At 42.4% G+C, this 21959-nt stretch overlaps 1 protein-coding gene across 1 annotated transcript in view; it reads right to left on the reverse strand.

Annotated features, from left to right (window-relative positions):
- Positions 1–582: 582 nt before the first annotated feature.
- Positions 583–21959, reverse strand: part of LOC124006630 (BMP/retinoic acid-inducible neural-specific protein 1) — a 132089-nt gene continuing 110712 nt past the window's right edge. The window contains exons 6-8 of the mRNA XM_046316679.1: positions 13841–14077; positions 11472–11694; positions 583–3946 (exon numbers count right to left, since the gene is read on the reverse strand). Coding sequence (XP_046172635.1) covers positions 2806–3946; positions 11472–11694; positions 13841–14077 — 1601 coding nt within the window. The 3' untranslated portion in view covers positions 583–2805. The remainder of the gene's footprint in view (positions 3947–11471; positions 11695–13840; positions 14078–21959) is intronic.

Consider the following 21959-nt stretch of genomic DNA (forward strand, 5'->3'; position numbering starts at 1 on the left):
GTTCGATTACTGGCTCAAAATGGCCAGAAACAAAGAACTTTCTTCTGAAACTCATCAGTCTATTCTTGTTCTGAGAAATTAAGGCTATTCCATGGGAGAAACTGCCAAGTTTCGTACAACGCTGTGTACTGCTCCCTTTACAGAACAGCGCAAACTGGCTGTAACCAGTATAGAAAGAGGACAAGTACTTTAGAGTGTCTAGTTTGAGAAACAGATGCCCCATAAGTCCTCAACTGGCAGCTTCATTAACTAGTACCTGCAAAACACCAGTCTCAACATCAACAGTGAAGAGGCGACTCCGAGATGCTGGCCTTCTAGGCAGAGTTCCTCCATCTTAATATTTTATTTTCATTGGCCAGTCTGAGATATGGCTTTTTCTTTGCAACTCTGCCTAGAAGATATTCCATTGAAAATCAGTCGTTTCCAACAATTGTCATTTACAACATTAACAATGTCTACACTGTATTTCTGATCCATTTGTGGTCCTTCTGTAGCTCAGTTGGTAGAGCATGGCACTTGTAACGCCAGGGTAGTGGGTTCGATTCCCGGGACCTCCCATACGTAGAATGTATGCACACATGACTGTAAGTTGCTTTGGATAAAAGCGTCTGCTAAATGGCATGTTATTTTAATGGACAAAAAAAAGGTTTCTTTCAAAAACAAGGACATTTCTAAGTGACCCCAAACTTTTGAACGGTAGTGTACGTTGATTAAAAGCGTCAGAAATTGCCACCCCTCTCTGATATTCATAATGAAGTAATTCACTTAAGAATGGAGTGTATTTGAAATTTGTGCAATAGCACACCAACGGTATTGTGGGTATTCTCGTTAATAATGGCCTCTTTTGTTCTCTTGGAATTACTATGATTTAAGTAGTCTTTGATGTTATAACTATACCAACACTAAGTTGCTATTTACAGGTATAATGTACATAGGAGAGATAGTGTCAGGAAATTGAGACTTCAATCTCTGGATGGTGGGTCTTTTAACCACATGCACAAACCAGCAGGGCTTTAGCTAGAAAACATGTATCTCAGGCTGAGAAATGAGGGACACATCTGCATTGATGTGGTCTGATTTGCTGAATTCTTTTGAATGTCTTTATCTTGTGTGGTAATGTGTTTTTACTGTGTACAGTAACTAAACTAAGAGCAATTTCCCTCCTCTAAATATGTTAAAGGGATAGGTAACAGGCACTTAATAATACTACTGCTAATAATAATAATAATAACAATAATAACGTAGGTAGTGTTCCTTGACAGTTCTGAGATAGTATGATGTTTGATACTATGTTTTATTTATGTAGCTATATATAGCTATAAACGATCGTCATGTCAGTGCTTTCAATAAAGTATGTCTACAAAGATTAAACAACCTTGTGTCAGAGGGTTCAATCTGATTTGCATGGTCATTCAAAGTTAAGATCCAACGTGGCATAAAAAAAAGTACATAAAATAGAAAGTAGATTTACAGATTAAAATGAACAGAAGTATTTGAAGCTTTTATATAACTGTTTCCCATGTGGGTTCACTCTAGTTAGTAGAAATAGAAAGCCAGTGGCTTTACAATGGCATCCCATAATCCCAGAGAATACACTCTCTCTGTCCACTGTGTTATCCTCCAATTGAAATGAATTTGGGGGAAACGACAACGACAACATAAAGTACATGAATGGGACATTTTTCATGTTTTAGAAAAATGGATCACGGGGCATTCCATGTCTTATGTGTGCCTCAGGGAAATGTATGGCTTTCATGGTGTCTGTTGCAGATGTACGCGAATGATCGATGCTCAAATTTGCTCTTGGTGCCGAAAAGCTTGACACATCAGCAGTCACAAGGTGTACGTTTTGCAAAGCTGTACGAAATAGCATTGATTGTTCATCTTCAGACCACGATATTGCACTCAGGCACCAGAAGAAACCTCCTCATGAGAAATGCCTGTAGAATTTCAAGCACGGGAGGTAGCGCCCGAAGATAAGTTTCAGCTTAGACTGGATTCACTCACTCTCAAATGACACATTCAATTAACGAACAGCAATAAGCATCAAGCTAAATAAAGGTATACACATATATAAACAGCTGGTTTCTGTTATTTGACATGAAATGACTATCCGCTGCCCCGGTCGTGTGCCTATGCTTTAAGTACAGCAACAAAGTGCCTTAAACCTTACTTCACAAAGAGAGGGATGCAGACTTTTCATGAGTATTTAATGTTATAAAGAGACTATATAGCTAATGCTTAGAGTATTTGCTTGCTGGGCTATTTACCCATAAAATGTATGAATGCCTTCATACTGTATTAAACTGTCATTTTACATGTTTGTAATATTTTGCTTGTTGATAAAGCATATTAACTGAAATAAAAGGATGATATCTGGTCTGCCCTTATGCAACTTCATTATATCTTTAAAAATGTTTTACTCAGTAAATAATGGCAGTTTCAGATATAACCTTTGTTCCCTCAGACTAAAATAAAGGCCTCTTTGTCACCAGGAGATGGATTTAATTGTTTTTCTTATTTTCTTCTCTTTATGCTCTTTCAGGAAATGACAGACATGCTGGGACAAAATATGATACAGTCTTTTAAAGTGGTTTTCATTAATCTTCTTCTTTATCCAACTAAAAGGCTTCATCCCTGCCTTTTTTGAGTTTCATTTTAACAATTACAATTACAAAGTTTTAATAATACATCAAAAGGCAGAACAAAAAGGTCCAAAAAGGAAAAAAAATAAAAAGGAATATCCCCAAACAGTTATATTTGTAGTGTCTGTTTGCTCTTTTTTGTTTGATTGTTTACTGTATCTCAGCAGAGTTTGGTAGTTAGGTGATCTGATTGTTTCAGTATCTCTGTGTTGTACATGTCCAAGGCGTGGTTGACCCGGATCATCTCGCTGTTGTTCAGCTTGAGCCTGTGTTTCAGCATACAGGAAAACAGGTCCAGCTGGGGTTTCCCGGGTGCCACTGGAGGGGCCAGGCGATTAATCCGCTCCCTAATGTCCAGCAACAAGAGCATGACGGAGGAGGAGGAGTAAAACTGGGTCCCCTGGGTGTACGACTGGTTAACCTGCTGCACGGCGCTGCGGAGCAGGTCAGCGTTGAAGCGCAGGCTGTAACCAAACACCTGGATGTCGGAGATCTTGATGTAGATCTGGCGCTTGTTGGGGTCGGACAGGTCCACGGGACCCTGGCCCGTGTCATTTCGTAACCCAGTGGGCACCTTGGCGCGGCTTCGTAGGTAGATGTGCACCGTCTCAAAGAAGGTCTTCCACCGGTTGCCCAGCAGCAGGGTCCAATTGAAGCACTGGGAGTTCCCCAGCCTCGTCTTCTCCCAGCGCGGGTAGCCGTGCTCGCCGAAGGGCATGCTCCAGCCCTCTGAGTGGCTGCCGCTGAACGGGTTCACGTAAACAAAGAACATGGGGTCGATGCTGCTGTTGCGCATCTGGCAGATCTTCATGGAGAGCCCAATGATCATGTGGAGGTAGTCCATCCGGTTCTTGTTGCTCTTCAGTGTCAGGGACATGCGCTTGCGCCACCGTGGGTCAAAGAAGGTCTCCAGGCGGATCTCGTTGCTTATGAAGGTGGTGTGGATGTAGAGGCGCGAGTCCATCTTCTGGAGCAAGTACTTGAGCTCCAGGTCTTGGAAGTCCAGGTCGGTCTCGAAGCTGATGAACTGCTCGCTGCGTTCTGAGTCCACGTTCTGGGGCTCACAGCGGCCTCTGTACAGCTTGTACCCCTTGTTGCAGGAGCCGCACTGGGAGATGTTGGCCAGGCTGCACATGGCACAGCTGTTGTTGCCCCCAATGATACATGGGATGGGTCGCTGGCATAGGGTAATACCCGTGTGGCACACGCACATTCTCTGGCTCTCCAGGAAGGTCCCCCAGAAACTGTTCTCATTGCAGTAGAGGAAGGACTGGACCCTGTTCAGCCACTGCATCACAGACCTGGAGAATGGAAAGAAAGAAAGAAAGTGTCAGAGCCAGAGTGATCGAGGGGGGAATAGAACAAATTGGGGAGCAGAGACACAGGGATAAAATGCACCATTAATAAGGACCGTTTAGCAAGCACAAATTCAGTGTTAAACTGAGGATTAACCTCCACTGCCACTGCCACAGCCTGCTACTGTTTGTTACGGTCTCGTCTGTGGAGGGGATAATGTATTCCTCAAAGGCATAATTCCTTTATTTCCCTCGTGGGATGGCAGCATCATTTCCTATGCAAATTGTGTCTCTTATTCCCCCTCAGGCATCCCTTTCTGTCATCTCGGTAGTACTGAAACTTTCTACTGTGAGATGGTGTTTTTCTAGGAGAGACTGGAGAGGATGAGCTCAAGGTTAGCCTGACATGCTAATGAACTAGCATGGTAACGGTGATGGGTGACCTAGTGCTTGACAGGCCAGAGAGCCCCAAGCCATCCCAAAATGAGCCATGGGTAGGGCCAGGGAAGGGGACAGAGGAGACACTCTACAGACCCAAATTACTTTTGCTCCTATGGGATATGAAATAAACAGCAAAAAAACATCCTCTCACTTTCAAACTTAACATATCTAAATATTTGTATGAACATAACAAGATTCAACAAATGAGACATAAACCGAACAAGTTCCACAGACGTGATTAACAGAAATGGAATAATGTGTCCCTGAACAAAGGGGCAGTCAAAATCAAAAGTAACAGTCAGTATCTGGTGTGGCCACCAGCTGCATTAAGTACTGCAGTGCATCTCCTCTTCATGGACTGGACCAGATTTGCCAGTTATTGCTGTGAGATGTTACCCCACCCCTTCCTCCAAGGCACCTGCAAGTTCCTGGACATTTCTGGGGGGGAATGGACCTAGCCCTCACCCTCCAATCCAAGAGGTCCCAGGCATGCTCAATGGGATTGAAATCTGGGCTCTTTGCTGGCCATGGCAGAACACTAACATTCCTGTCTTGCAGGAAATCATGCACAGAATGACCAGTATGGCTGGTGGCATTGTCATGCTGGAGGGCCATGTCAGGGTGAGCCTGCAGGAAAGGGTACCACATGAGGGAGAAGGATGTCTTCCCTGTAACGCACAGTGTTGAGATTGCCTGCAATGACAACAAGCTCAGTCCGATGATGCTGTGACACGTCGCTCCAGACCATGACGGACCCTCCACCTCCAAATCGATCCAGAGTACAGGCCTCGGTGTAACACTCATTCCTTCGACGATAAACGCAAATCCGACCATCACCCTGGTGAGACAAAACCGCGACTCGTCGGTGAAGAGCACTTTTTGCCAGTCCTGTCTGGTCCAGCGACGGTTGTCGGTGATGTCTGGTGAGTACCTGCCTTAGAGTCCAGCCACTCTATGCCTATTGCGGACAGTCTGCGTACTGATGGAGGAATTGTGCGTTCCGGGTGTGATGTTTGGATGTACCGATCCTGTGCAGATGTTGTTACACGTGGTCTACCACTGCGAGGACGATCAGCTGTCCATCCTGTCTCCCTGTAGCGCTGTCTTAGGCGTCTCACAGTACGGACATTGCAATTTATTGCCCTGGCCAAATCTGCAGTCCTCATGCCTCCTTGCAGCATGCCTAAGGCACGTTCACGCAGATGAGCAGGGACCCTGGGCATCTTTCTTTAGGTGTTTTTCAGAGTCAGCAGAAAAGCCCCTTTTAGTGTCCTAAGTTTTAACTGTGACCTTAGTTGCCTACAGTCTGTAAGCTGTTAGTGTCTTAAGGACCGTTCCACAGGTGCATGTTCACTGATTGTTTATGGTTCATTGAACAATGTTTAAACCCTTTACAATGAAGATTTGTGAAGTTATTTTGATTTTTACTAATTATCTTTGAAAGACATGGTCCTGAAAAAGGGACGTTTCCTTTTTTTGCTGAGTTTAGGTTGAAGGATATGTAACTGGTACTTTGTGGATTATTTAAAATATATATATATAATTAGACAGCTTCCCAAAAGTGATTTGATCAAGTTTTACTTTTGAGTTAATACTGATTTTGAACAAATTGAGTTGTGAGAAATATATTTGAATCCATTGAACATGTCGTCTTTACCAATTTTGCAATTCTTACGTAAACCTGACATCATTTTTTGAAGACGGGTTAAACTGACACAAAGCGATGTACTTTCAAGGCAGTCTTGGATATGTCCTTGGATCAGTCCTACCCTGATAAAAGTTCCTTTATCTCCTGAACTGAAGAGAGGAGTATCAAAAGATAAGAGTAACATTGTGAAATAACAAAGACACGGCTGAATGCATGTCCCAGAACACTGACTCTAAGATGCACTTTGAGAAAGTAAAGCTTTTGTTCACGGCCACATATTCACCCCACTATTATCTCTGCAGGACATAAAGACAAAGCCAATGACAATTCTGTTGGAATGAAAAATAGGTTCCAGTGCTCATGTGAGAAGAACCTTGAATATAATATTTCACAGGACAAGAAAAAACGGAGGAGATTGATGAAAGGGTAACAATTTACTTGACACCCAGCGTCATAACAGCTGACATAACTTGTCGTAACCTGTTATAATATGGTCATAACACTGTCATGACGCATATATTTAGACCTGTTCTGACATAAATTGTGTTATTTTATGGCTGGTTATGACACCTACTTAAGAGTGTCAAAACCCATAAAACCTACCACACAAGGCACAACATTCCATTACACCCTAGCCTATGTGTCAACAGTATGGTTATGTTATATAATGTTTTGGGGGGAAATTGACCATGTTAAATGATTATTGTAATTGCGCACACATTGATGTCAGACATGCACCTACCCTAATGTTCTGTCGCTGAGGACTGGGATGCAGGAGCAGATTTCAGGAGCAGGACAAGAAACCCTTTTTTTGACTGGTGACAGGCCTATCTGGCTTGTAATGATGATGATGATATTCATAATGCTTCATGACAGTGTCGTCATGAAGCAGTGTATTTTCTACAAGTTATTCCAAATGTGATGGAAAAAAAACATGACTGTAAAATAATTCATTATAACATCAACAAAGGATTTAGAAAACAAACTTTCAAACGAAGGGAAACTTCTTGGCAGAGAAAAATATTATTTCAATAAATGTGGGTTTTGACACTTATGTAGGTGTAATAACCAGCAATAAAATAATGCAATATATGTCACAACAGGTGTAAAGCACCATGACTAAACAACAAAATGTATAAACAGGTTTTTAATGCAGTCGGTTTGTCTCCAAAAGTTCAAAGAACACAAAAGAGTCCTCTGTCATTGACACAACGCACAAGGTATGTCCTTCTGTAGCTCAGTTGGTAGAGCATGGCGCTTGTAACGCCAGGGTAGTGGGTTCGATCCCCGGGACCACCCATACGTAGAATGTATGCACACATGACTGTAAGTTGCTTTGGATAAAAGCGTCTGCTAAATGGTATATATTATTATATATTTATTTAAAATAGTCCTCCGTTTTTTTGTGCACTCAGGTACTTATTGGACTTGTGAGAAATGTTTGCTGCAAATGACAACACAAAATACATTTGGAAAGTTTTGCAGAGGTTTACGCCACAAAGATTAAACCGTTCCTATTAGTTTGATTATATTTTCATTTACGTACGAGAGGCAGGCATAATCATATTATTCCATATATATTCCCCCTTGAATTTATCTGCAATAACTACAGTTTTATGTGATCTGAAACACCGGAATAAAATATGTTCCATCATATAACTGCTTCCCTCAATACGCAGTTTGAGAGAATCATGCTGGTCGTTTTATTTTTCCTTATTTTTTTTCCCCTCCCAAACAAGTGTCTGGGTTGAGTTTGCCACAGGGAATGAGATCGAAACGAGTGGGAATGAATGCTGTTTGTTTTCACGAATCACAGCACAATCTCTGTGTTTGTAATAGGGCATCAGACAGTTCTGGTGCTCAGCGCAGATGACATACATTATCACAAGACCCCTTCTGTTTGGGGGAACGAGGGAAAAAGAAAAAGAGAGAGATAGAATGAGAGAAATACAGAGAGAGATATTTGTTGGTACCGATGATTGAATGTGATAATGCACTAATAGAAAAACTATGTTGGATGACAAAAATAGCCTGTGATTTCATTATTGACAGACGTTCTTATGAAAAGGAGTTATGATCCAGACATATCTTGACAACCATAACCCTGTCAACGTCTTATAGCAATTACTGCTAAATAATATATAGAGTACAGTCAAATATGTTAACATGCTAAAGTCTGCCCATGACTAATTACTTTGATACATAAACATGGATGCCGATTACTTGGCTGGGAGTTATGCTATTTTATATCCGTCAACATTTAATCACTCTCTGTTTGAGAAGAGCTTCTAGCTATAATCCCCTGGCACGTCTGCTATAGCTCTGCACAGGCACATTCCATATGTTTCCCTGCATAGAGAGCTCACATCTGTGATAGGTGAGTGGGTGTAAGACAAGGTGAGGCAGGTGGAGCTAAGCCTACCTTGCAACACATCGGATGATTTTCTAATGCAAGTTTGTTCAACTCCCAGTTTATCAGCGACAGGCTGATGACAGATGAGGGCAATTAGAGCTAGTCAACAGTGAGGGACAGAGGCCTTTCATATGTAGAGACGGCCACCACACATTGATTACTCATTTAATTACAGTCGTTTTTTTGTCTGAATACCACATGTATCTTAGAGGTATGCCGCATGCATGCATTCATGAAATGGCAGCCAGGCTTGATTAATAATACGCACCATACTTTCCTTTCCTTTATTTACCTCAAGCTAAATCCAATGAAAATATGACTTATGCACACAGCTCATGGTTGTATACAGTGGTGGGAAAAGTACTCAATTGTCATACCTGAGTAAAAGTAGAGATAGATTAATAGAAAATGACTGAAGTAAAAGTGAAATTCACCTGGTAAAATACCACTTGAGCAAAAGTCTAAAAGTATTTGGTTTTAAATATATGTAAGTATCAAAAGTAAAAGTTTAAATTGACGGATAGCCAGGGACACACTCCAACACTCAGACAAAATTCACAAACAAAGCATTTGTGTTTAGTGAGTCCTCCAGATCAGAGGCAGTACGGGTGACCAGGTATGTTCTCTTGATAAGTATATGAATTGGACCATTTTCCTGTCCTGCTAAGCATTCAACATGTAATGAGTACCATTGGGTGTCAGGATAAATGTACGGAGTAAAAAGTGCATTATTTAATTTCCTTTCCGTGCTTCTACACCTGCATTGCTTGCTGTTTGGGGTTTTAGGCTGGGTTTCTGTCCAGCACCTTGAGATATCAGCTGATGTACGAAGGGCCAAATAAATACATTTGATTTGATTTGACTTTAGGAATGTATAGTGAAGTAAAAGATGTAAAAAAAAAAAAATTAAAATAGTAAGGTAAAGTACAGATACGCCAAAAAAACACTTAAGTAGTACTTTAAAGTATTTTTACTTAAGCACTTTACCCCACTGGTTGTATAGTCATCTGGTTATACATTAAGGCATGACTCTTTCTTGTCCACATGCCCAGGAAAAACATAGAACCCAGAGTTTTTCCCAGTAAAAACACACAGCCATAAAAATCTACTGGTCCTAGTTATGCAGTACATCCAGTAGCACAGCATGCTTAAAAGAAACCAACGCTGAGGCTCTACTCTACTCTAACTATTTGGAATATTCCACTCATTACACCTGTGAAAACACCATAAATGTTTAAAAGGGTACGGTCCAGCCATGCCTGTGGATTGTGTAACAGTGATTATCGCTATAAAAGCAAATGTGTAATTAGACTACGGGGAGCAGCCTGAGATCAAGCCACCACCATCAAAGTCTACCCTGGGTTTCCCCCTGCAGGTCTTAAGCTAAGTAGCCTTCCACAGTAGGGTCAAACTGTGGAGGAACCCCCTCCAGCCCTGGAGAGACTTGGTTCGTATTGTTCCTGCAGTTGTCAAGGCTCTCCACTGCCAGAATCCAATTGGGACCGAAGGAGGCCTTCTTTCTATAATTATAGGCGTGTGTCTCGTCGGTGGGAAGTAGATCAGTAGTAAGGATTTCTGGGCTGTCACAGGCAGTCTTCTCTCTCTCCAACTTGGCCCTTCAGGGCAAAGGCCATGCCACCAGAGTGGCTAGGGCCTCAGCTCAACTCTGAGCAGCAGGACAACAAGGTCTACTGCTACTAGTACTACTGTACTATATGTAATGGTGGTCGTGTGGATATGTGTGCTTTTTAAATAGAGTAACATTTCACTATATTGCACGTAGATATCCATGAAATTCGGAAGGAGATATCACTTTAACCCATCCTAACAGCTGTGGGAGTACATAGCAAACCCACCTGATAATGTATGCTTACATATAAACACTAATTCTTAAACCTGTGCCTTGAACTGAGCCCCACAGCAAGGGACTCCACATTCGTCATATCAGCCCTGTTTACTGTCTCCAGAGGAAACATTACAAACACTAGTATGTCAGTATGTTTAGTTTACGCTGCATTGGTGGTATCAAAGAGTAACACTGATGTGGGTACTGGTCTGAAAGGAGGATGCCTATTGGCACAGTGCATCTCTCACTGACATGGATGCATGAGCACACACACGCGCGCACACGCACACACACACACACACACACACACACACACACACAATCAATCACTCACACATAAACACACACACATATATAGAAACAAATAAACAAACACAGTTTCTCTTCACAGTGCCGTCAGGCGTCCTTGATGTGTGCTCTGCCGAGCACGGATTGTGCACTGCACCGCTTTGATAACACTTCTGAACAAACCCTTTGCCAAAGCTTGCATCCTAGCGTGGGTGTGTTCCTTCTACCTTAGTGACAGTTGACAGCTGTGCGTTCCTTAACCACACAACTAAATATTTTGAGGATTTTCCCTGTTTATATTTGTATATTGACATTCCACGCAGATGTAACGTCATTTTTTTCGTCTGGTATTTAGTGTGTTATTTTTCTCCATGTTGTCTGGTATATTATGGGGTGGAATGACTCCATTATAGAATGCATTTCAGAATGGATTAGCATTAACACCGTGCCATTTGTGCAGCAAAGCGTGCTATCTGCAGTCACAGTAGGTGATGGCACATTGTGCACTGACCCGGCCAGAGAGCTCCAGCGGTTAGATTCTTTTTCATCCTGCATTGTGAAATACTAGGTAAGACTAGGGTTCATTGGGCGTTTCCATGATTTCATGGACAGAAAATTCAAGGTAAACATGCATTATCTACTGTATCATAATGTTTTCAAAATACCGTACTTCAACAGGCATTACTGAGACGAAATACAGAAAATCCCCTACCTAACAGAGTTCTCTCACAGATTAATTTTGTCACCTTGGTTGCAGTTTATCCACCTTTCTAAATTACCTTCCGTGATACCATGGTCCACAGCGTTGGCACCAACATTCTGCATCATCAAAACAACACATTACAACACAATGCAGCAGGGTTACATAATGCATTTTACTGCTTCTTAGACCCACCTCTCCCTAGGCATCTGGTGGTTGGGGTTGTGGTGGCAGCGGATGCTGAGGCCAAAGAGCTTGCGGGCGGTGCGCTGGATCTTGAGCCTCTGGGTCTCCAGGGAGCTCTGGAGCAGGCGGTAGCGGGCCTGCAAGTCCCAGTCACTGCCCCACAGAAGGTGGACACTGCTGACCGGCAGGAAGTGGGTGGAGGGCAGCCTCTTCAGGAATGACTTAAACTCATCTGGAGGAGGGAGAGGAAAGGAGGGTGATTAAGAGATCTTGCGGGACACAGACAAGGACTGTCTGTTGTCAGAGCAACCTTGGATCAACCTCCTTCCTGTGCTTTCTGTTCTCAGGTGTTGTTTTCCTGAACAACAAAGCTTGAGTGCATCATGATGCATTAGATGCCTTGAATCAAGCAAACAAAACACCATTGGCATTTATGATAATAGCACATTTGATCAAACAAAATACTCCCGTTAAAGGTAGACTGGTTAAATCGACATTGTTTTACATCATTCCAAGCCAACAAGTATATGTGATGACGTTGAATCAACGTTGAATTTCGTCTCTTTTTCACCCAACTCTTATCCTAAATCCAATGACATGGTGACATTTTTTGTTGATTTCACATTGAATTCACGTTAATTGACAACTCAACCAAGTCAAAACTAAACATTGAACTGATGTCTGTGCCCAGTGCGTCGCGCTTCAACACTCTTAGTTGTTGCATAAATGTACATTCTGCATTTGAGTCAAATCGCTGAGTCTACCTTTAAATAGGAATACACCGTTTTATTATTTAAAAAATGGCTATCCGATACTGTATGCACTTCCTCTTGGAAATCTCTTCAGCAGCCAATGACCTTGAGCGACTCAAACTCAGTTTGTGTCCTCTATAATATATAAATATATATGTATGGCTGTCAGGGTTTATTTGTCTCCTTTTATTACTTGTTAATAATATATAAGTATGAGCCCCGTCAGGTGGATACTGAGCGACTCCCTTTGGGAGTATCCCGAACCATCCTCTGTACATTACTATTCTGACTTGATCAGTAGGGGATGAGACAGGGGATGTGACTGAGTATGTGTTGTGTGAATATTTGTGTGGCCAGACATAACCGCCCGCTATATGGGTCATTCGCTAGGCATGTGGAATATGGTGGCTTGTTGATGGGGTTTCACCAACTGAAACGATGCAGATTGCGTTTTAATTGTAACGGTTTTATAATGACGCCATCCATTTTGACGAATTGGTTGCTGCTCGAGACACATGTTCAACACACAAAGGCTCGTGCATGTACACGCACACAAATGTACACACACGCGTACACACACTAACACACACACACACACACACCATATAGTCACACCCACACCCAAATAGTCACAAATCAATACCATTACCCTTAACACACACACAAACACATCTTACAAGGTTGCATGTTCTATTTTGCAAACTGTTTAATACAGTTGGTTCATCTCACATTAATGCTGCATCGAAAATAGCATTCTACAGAAGTTATCGTTTCACCCTTGGGTTCATGCATGGGCCTGTACTGATTGCATGGTGGGTGGCTTCCCTATGTGACTGAGTGACAATGGCTCCTCACACACATTTAGCCTGTGGCATGCTTAGTGAAACCTGGCTGAGGGGGGTAGAGAGAATTGACTGTTACAATTAACTGCTAGTGCCTTCTTCTAAAACAGAAGGCGTTAAAATGGCTGCTGAATTATTCATACCACACTTTATTGCAGATTGGCTCCAAGACCATGCACACTTTATGTGGTGGTATTCTATGGAAGGTGACTCACGTAAAATGACAACACCTGAATAAAAAACAGCTGAATTTAGAGCTGACTGTCAGTGGATATACCATTATATCACTGTTTGCCGTGGATATTGGATGCTGTAAAGACCTGCATCTGGTGTTCTGTTTGAGGACAGATCAGTGGAAGTAGCCCTGGCTTCAGACCGGTCATTAGTGCCTAGCTGAGGTCCATATGCAAATGGTCCTGTAGTCATAATTGGCCTCTACGCAAACCAAAGAGGGAAGACAAGCGAGGAGCTAAGTCATGGGATATCCTTAGAATTTCGTATCCTTTTTATTGCTATATTCATTATTTTAACCTGAATCTAAGGCAAATATCTTATTATTTATTCCTTACTTTAAAAATATAGTTGATGGAAGGGGCTAAAATAACAATGAATTGCTGTTAAATAACAAATTACTGAATACAATACTCAACAGTAACTTCACTTACCACAACCATAGTGTTTGTGGACGAAGACACATGGCTGAACAAAACTATAGTTGACTGTACAGTAATCTTACAAGACTTGCAGTAAACTAGAATTTGCAATCATATCCTTCCCTGCTTACCTGAGTTCTCAAAGTCCTTGTAAGAGGTGGCCCAGGACTCCGCCTGCCCAAGCAGGGTGTTCTCCATGATCTGGATGTCGGTGATGGGACAGTTGCATTGTGGGTACTCGTCAGCACACATGCAGATACACTGGCTGTTCCGGCAGATGTACTCCCCCTCCCCATTACACATGATGTAGCTCAGAGCCGACTGAACAAACTTCTCCTGGAGGTACTCTGGAAAGATGACCTGGAGACCTGGAACACAAAGGGAAATCATTTCTATGACATTGTTTTGAAAGGGGAGGTTGGTATCTTCAAAACACATCTTCACTGACACGTGTCTGCTGGTCAAACATTCAGTTCAAATACAATTTCATACAGTACCAGTCAAAAGTTTGGACACACCTACTCATTCAATTGTTTTTATTTGTTTATTTATTTATTTTTACAATTTCCTACATTGTAGAATAATAGTGAAGACATCAAAACTATGAAATAACACTTATGGAATCATGTAGAAAAAGTGTTAACCAAAATATGTTATATTTGAGATTCTTCACCCTTTGTCTTGATGACAGCTTTGCACACTCTTGGCATTCTCTCAAACAGCTTCATGAGTTAGTCACCTGGAATGCATTTAAATGAACAGGTGTGACTTAATAAAAGTTCATTTGTGGAATTTCTTTCCTTCTTTAATGCATTTTTTAAAGTGTATTTAACCTTTATTTAACCAGGAAAAGCCCATTGAGACCCAGAGTCTCTTTTTCAAGGCAGACCTGGCCAAGAAGGCAGCAACAATCAATAAATTACAGAATTAAAACATACAACAATACAACCACATGATCCCGCCTTAAAAAAGCATTTACACTCCTCTGTAACAGAGTCTCCCATCAATATTTTAAATTCATTCAGTGGCACTAACATATATACTGTAGATGGATTGTAGATTATTCCATGCGTCTGGTGCACAAGAAGAGAAGGCTGTCTTGCCTAATACTGTGAATGTCCTGGGGACTTTAAGTAGCAACCACCTAGCAGACCGGGTATGGTAACTGCTGGTAGTGAAGGAGACCAGACTACAGAGGTAAAGAGGGTGTGTACACAAAAGGGCTTTGTAGATGAACACATACAAATGTATCTTTCTGCGCATATAAAGTGATGCCCAACCTACCATTTGGTACAATGTGCAATGGTGGGTGAGTGGCTTGGCATTTGTAATAAAGCGCAAGGATGCATGATAAACAGAGTCCAGTCTCTGTAAGATGGAAGAGGCTGCATGCATATACAACAAGTCACCATAATCAATTACAGGGAGAAAAGTGGCCTGAACAAGCTTCTTTCTAGCCATAGGACAATCAAATCAAATCAAATCAAATCAAATTTTATTTGTCACATACACATGGTTAGCAGATGTTAATGCGAGTGTAGCGAAATGCTTGTGCTTCTAGTTCCGACAATGCAGTGATAACCAACAAGTAATCTAACTAACAATTCCAAAACTACTGTCTTATACACAGTGTAAGGGGGTAAGGAACATGTACATAAGGATATATGAATGAGTGATGGTACAGAGCAGCATACAGTAGATGGTATCGAGTACAGTATATACATATGAGATGAGTGTGTAGACAAAGTAAACAAAGTGGCATAGTTAAAGTGGCTAGTGATACATGTGTTACATAAGGATGCAGTCGATGATGTAGAGTACAGTGTATATAAGGTAGCATTGTTTAAAGTGGCTAGTGATATATTTACATCATTTCCCATCAATTCCCATTATTAAAATGGCTGGAGTTGGGTCAGTGTCAATGACAGTGTGTTGGCAGCAGCCACTCAGTGTTAGTGGTGGCTGTTTAACAGTCTGATGGCCTTGAGATAGAAGCTGTTTTTCAGTCTCTCGGTCCCAGCTTTGATGCACCTGTACTGACCTCGCCTTCTGGATGATAGCGGGGTGAACAGGCAGTGGTTCGGGTGGTTGATGTCCTTGATGATCTTTATGGCCTTCCTGTAACAACGGGTGGTGTAGGTGTCCTGGAGGGCAGGTAGTTTGCCCCCGGTGATGCGTTGTGCAGTCCTCACTACCCTCTGGAGAGCCTTACGGTTGAGGGCGGAGCAGTTGCCGTACCAGGCGGTGATACAGCCCGCCAGGATGCTCTCGATTGTGCATCTGTAGAAGTTTGTGAGTGCTTTTGGTGACAAGCCGAATTTCTTCAGCCTCCTGAGGTTGAATAGGCGCTGCTGCGCCTTCTTCACGACGCTGTCAGTGTGAGTGGACCAATTCAGTTTGTCTGTGATGTGTATGCCGAGGAACTTAAAACTTGCTACCCTCTCCACTACTGTTCCATCGATGTGGATAGGGGGGTGTTCCCTCTGCTGTTTCCTGAAGTCCACAATCGTCTCCTTAGTTTTGTTGACGTTGAGTGTGAGGTTATTTTCCTGACACCACACTCCGAGGGCCCTCACCTCCTCCCTGTAGGCCGTGGAAGATGGTGCTGTGTCGTCGTTGTTGGTAATCAAGCCTACCACTGTTGTGTCGTCCGCAAACTTGATGATTGAGTTGGAGGCGTGCGTGGCCACGCAGTCGTGGGTGAACAGGGAGTACAGGAGAGGGCTCAGGAACAACGCATGTGGGAACCCTGGTATGCATTGGGGTAAACACACCCCCCGTGTTGAGGATCAGCTGGGGAGGAGATGTTGTTGCCTACCCTCACCACCTGGGGGCAAAAGTTATTTAGTCTGCCCAAGACATCCTCATGAGCTGGTTCAGGAAGTCCAGTACCCAGTTGCACAGGGCGGGGTCGAGACCCAGGGTCTCGAGCTTGATGACGAGCTTGGAGGGTACTAATCCATTATGTTATGACAATATAATATATGCCATTTAGCAGATGCTTTTATCCAAAGCGACTTACAGTCATGTGTGCATACATTCTACGTATGGGTGGTCCCGGGGATCGAACCCACTACCCTGGTGTTACAAGCGCCATGCTCTACCAACTGAGCTACAGAAGGACCACATGACAAGGTAGAGGTGGTATACAGAAGACAGCACTATTTGGTAAAAGACCAAGTCCATATTATGGCAAGAACAGCTCAAATAAGCAAAGAAAATGACAGTCCATCATTACTTTAAAACATGAATGTCAGTTAAACTTTTCAAGTTTCTTCAAGTGCTGTCGTAAAAACCATCAAGCGCTATAATACAACTGGCTCTCATGAGTACAGCCACGGGAAAGGAAGACCCAGAGTTATCTCTGCTTCAGAGGATAAGTTCATTAGAGTTACCAGCCTCAGAAATTGCAGCCCAAATAAATGCTTCACAGAGTTCAAGTAACAGACACATCTCAACATCAACTGTTTAGAGCAGGGGTGTCAAAGTCAAATGGACGGAGGGCCAAATAAAAAATTTAGCTACAAGCCGAGGGCCGGACTGTTCGAATGTTCATTGAAAATTTTTTAAATGACGCATATAGTCTAGTGAACCTAATTGAACCTACTGAAAACCTAACAAATATATTCCAATATGATCAGATAAATAAAGCAATATTTTCTTATGGCTCTGTCATTCCAATATGATCAGATAAATAAAGTGGCTCTGTCAGTAATCTTTAATTTTCAACAGACACAAAAGACAAATTTCCTTTATATAAAAATCCCCATAACATGAACATTAAATGAAAGAAACCGGTATTCAAGGCACCATCAGTAGCCTATATTTTCTATTTTAGCAAAAGTGGGCTAAATTTACTTCAAAGAAAAAAACAATAATAGCAATTTTCTATCATCCACTCAACTGAAATATTTTTAAAATATAATTGGATTGAAATACAATAAAATAAAGTGCAAAAATCTATTAATCAAAAACAACACTTTGTTTAAGGAGAAGTAACATGCAGTGAAAACAAATATTAAACTTTAACTTTTAAACTTGAACTGAGTAAAAACTCTAAATATGTGATTGCACAGTAATGTTCACTTGTTTGAGGTTGAGGGTGATACTTGGTGGTGTCCCATCTTTTCCACAAGTTCATCAATGTTCGGGGTAAGGCTCTGAGCTGAGGAAATCCTCAGAATTGAGTGGAGGTGTTCAGCAGTAAGTCGACTTCTGTGTGATGTTTTGTTCAAGTTCATCAAAGAAAACAGTTGTTCACACAGGTATGTGCTGCCAAACATAGACAACGTTTGAGCAGCCTGGATGCGCAGCTGGGGCATTGTGTCGGGGAGGAAACGGGCGAACTCCGCAGCACCCACTGCCGCATATTTTGCCCTCAGTGCATCATTGCATTGGAGGTCAATCAACTCCATTTGGAGGTTTGGTGGTGAGCTTTCCACGTCAACAGCAAATGGGTTACCGAGCAGTTCCAACCTGCTTTTTTGTGCTTCAAAGTCAGCAAATCGGCGTCGAAAGTCAGCGGCAAGCATACCTATTTTATCAGCCAACTGTGCGCTCGGGAACGCACTGGTAGAGAGCTTCTCTTTCATGGTCTGGCAGCTGGGAAAGTGGCTCAAATTTTCTTTCCGCATCTGCGTCTCCCACAGAGTCAGTTTGGTTTTAAATGCCTTCACTGTACTGTACATATCAGAGATGACACGATCCCGACCCTGCAGCTGCAAGTTCATTGCATTCAGATGACTCGTAATGTCACACAGAAAAGCCATTTCACACAGAAACATTTCGTCTCGGAGTTGTGTTGTGTCTTTCCCTTTGCTGTCCAAGAACAGACAAATCTCTCACGAAGCTCGAAACATCTTTGAAGCACCTTTCCCTGGCTTAGCCATCGCACCTCTGTGTGATAAGGCAAATCACCATGCTCCGTTTCTAACTCCGTCAGAAATGCCTTGAACTGGCGGTGATTCAAACCTTTGGCTCTGATAAAGTTAACTGTGCGCGTGATGATGCTCATTACATGCTCCATTTTCAAGGCTTTACCGCACAACGCTTCCTGGTGTATGATACAATGATAAGCTGTCAGCTCACCTGTCGCGTTTTCCTCTTGCATCTTTTCCCGTATCTTTGCCACCAGTCCGCTCCTGTGTCCACACATCGCAGGTGCTCCGTCGGTTGTCAAACCCACGAGTTTTTCCCAAGGCAGCTCCATCTCATTTACACATCTTGACACCTCTTCATACAAATCATGCCCCGTAGTTGTGCCATGCATAGGACGTAAAGCCAAAAACTCCTCTGTCACGCTTAGGCTGGAGTCCACTCCGCGGATGAAAATTGACAACTGGGCAATGTCAGAAATGTCGGTGCTCTCATCCACAGCCAAGGAATATGCAATGAAATCTTTTCCCTTTTTCACAAGCTGCTCTTTTAGATTGATGGACAACTGGTCTACTCTCTCGGCAATGGTGTTTCTGCTCAGACTCACATTTAAAAAGAGTTGCCTTTTTCTGGGCAAACTTCGTCACAAACTTTAATCATGCAGTTTTTGATGAAATCCCCCTCCGTAAATGGCCGGGCTGATTTAGCGATCTCTTCTGCCAAAATAAAACTGGCCTTGACAGCAGCCTGGCCTTGTGATTTGGCTTTTTGAACAGAGCCTGTCGAGATTTGAGGCCTCGTTTTAATTCCTCTGCCTTTTGTAGCCTTTGTTCCATGTCCATATTCTTGTTGTTGTCCGCGTGTTTCGTTTCATAATGTCGTCTCAGATTATACTCTTTCAGTACCGCCACACTTTCTCCACACAGAAGACACACAGGTTTTCCAGCTACCTCCGTGAACAAATACTCCGACTCCCACCTTGTTTGAAACCCCGGTTCTCAGTGTCCACCTTCCGTTTTGCCATTTTTGATGGGTATCTGAAAGTTAATTTTACTGTGATGCTGACAACTGCTGTGCCAATAAATATTGAAATGAAGCAGCCTACTGCTCGGTGCGTCACCGTTGCATTGTGGGAAATGTAGTATTGGTGCGTGTAAAAGATCTGCGGGCTGCCGGCTTGCTGCGGTCTGCGGGCCGGTTCTAATAATAAATCAAGATCATCCCAGGGGCCGTAAAAAACCTTCTCGCGGGCCGGATGTGGCCCGCGGGCCTTGACTCTGACATATGTGGTTTAGAGGATACTGCTTGAATTAGGCCTTCATGGTTGAATTGCTGCAAAGAAACCACTACTAAAGGACACCAATAATAAGAAGAGACTTGCCTGGGCCAAGAAACACGAGCAATGGACATTAGACTGGTGGAAATCTGTCTTTTGGTCTGATGAGTCCAAATTAGACATTTTTGGTTCCAACCGCCGTGTCTTTGTGAGAATCAACGTAGGTTAACGGATGATCTCCGCTTGTGTGGTTCCCACCGTGAAGCATGGATGAGGAGGTGTGATGGTGCTTTGTTGGTGACACTGTCAGTGATTTATTTCGAATTCAAGCCACACTTATCCAGCATGGCTACCACAGCATTATTCCATGATACGCCATCCAATCTGGTTTGCATTTAGTGGGACTATCATTTGTTTTTCAACAGGACAATGTCCCAAAACACACCCCCAGGCTGTGTAAGGGCTATTTGACCCAAGGAGAGTGTTGGAGTGCTGCATTAGATGACCTGGCCTCCACAATCACCTGACCTCAACCCAACTGAGATGGTTTGGGATGAGTTGGACCGCAGAGTGAAGGAAAAGCAGCCAACAAGTGCTCAACATAATGTGAGAACTCCATCAAGACTGTTGGAAAAGCATTCCTCATGAGCTGGTTCAGAGAATGTCAAGAGTGTGCAAAGCTGACATTTAGGCAAAGCATGGCTACTTTGAAGAATCTCAAATATAAAATATGTTTAGATTCAATGTGTTGTTTTATAGTTTTGATGTATTCACTATTATTCTACAATGTAGAAAATAGTAAAACATTTTGAAAAACTTTTGACTGGTACTGTGCATTTGGAAAATAAGGATTGTTTCAGTGGCATGAAAAATGACATCACACAAAAACGAACCTGCCTGTAATTATAACAGTAAGCAGGCAAGAGCGGCACTACATCACCTCATAGGAGATGGAAGACGTAGATTATAATACTCTTTTGCATGTCTATACCTTCAAACCAATACAGTCTACCTCAAATTATAACAATAAGGAAAGCCCCCGATGGGGTTTGCAGGTTGCACTTTTGTCATGACAGATTCTGTCTATTGATGCGTTTTGAACAGGGTTTATAGAGTTGGTTTAAAAGTTTGCCCATGTTTGACTTTGAGTTGTCTTTCTCCGGAGGTCAACTCATGATGTGGCAAAATGGAACAGTGATTGATGGCTGCTGTCTTGTTGTGTCTTGTTTTATTTAACACAGCAGTAATTTATTCCCTGTGTGTGTGTGTGTGTGTGTGTGTGTGTGTGTGTGTGTGTGTGTGTGTGTGTGTGTGTGTGTGTGTGTGTGTGTGTGTGTGTGTGTGTGTGTGTGTGTGTGTGTGTGTGTGTGTGTGTGTGTGTGTGTGTGTGTGTGTGTGTGTGTGTGTGTGTGTGTGTGTGTGTGTGTGTGTGTGTGTGTGTGTGTGTGTGTGTGTGTGTGTGTGTGTGTGTGTGTGTGTGTGTGTGTGTGTGTGTGTGTGCATATGGTTCAGGCAACATGCTGCTAATAGATAATTGCCTCTTATGTTAGCAGTGACGTAGCGTTAGTAACCTGGAAGTTGGTTGGCCTGAAAGCCCTTCTTCACACTTAAAACTGACAAGGTATTTATACTTTTCAGTTTCCAGCACGTCCATATCTCACCCAAGGGATCTAATAGAAGAGAAGCTCTGACAGCTAAGTCAAAACCCTTTCTCTTCATTGCTGGAAATAAATCCTTGGCAATACAAGCCATTGGATTGGAAAAAATGAAATAGATTTTGCTTCCTCATATGAAACCGCATCTTGGCAAGGCAATTTAATCTTAATAGCTTTGATGTTAGTGCAAACAGTGCCTCTGCAAATATGCAACTGAGACCATAACGTAATGTGTTATTGTGCTGTTGAGTGATTGTACTAATTATGTTCCCATACTTGCTTTTTACCCAAACGTGAATACCCGGCTTCAAAATCACAAAATTAAATGCAAATAGATTTTGTGCAGTGCAGCCATCTACTTTTACACATTTTTGTATCTAACGATATCTTGCCAGCAAATAAACAGCAGGAGAATCAATATGATTATGCCGTTCATTAAATCCA

The sequence above is a fragment of the Oncorhynchus gorbuscha genome, linkage group LG20 (genome assembly GCF_021184085.1).
Source record: "Oncorhynchus gorbuscha isolate QuinsamMale2020 ecotype Even-year linkage group LG20, OgorEven_v1.0, whole genome shotgun sequence".
Classification (NCBI taxonomy): Eukaryota; Metazoa; Chordata; class Actinopteri; order Salmoniformes; family Salmonidae; genus Oncorhynchus; species Oncorhynchus gorbuscha.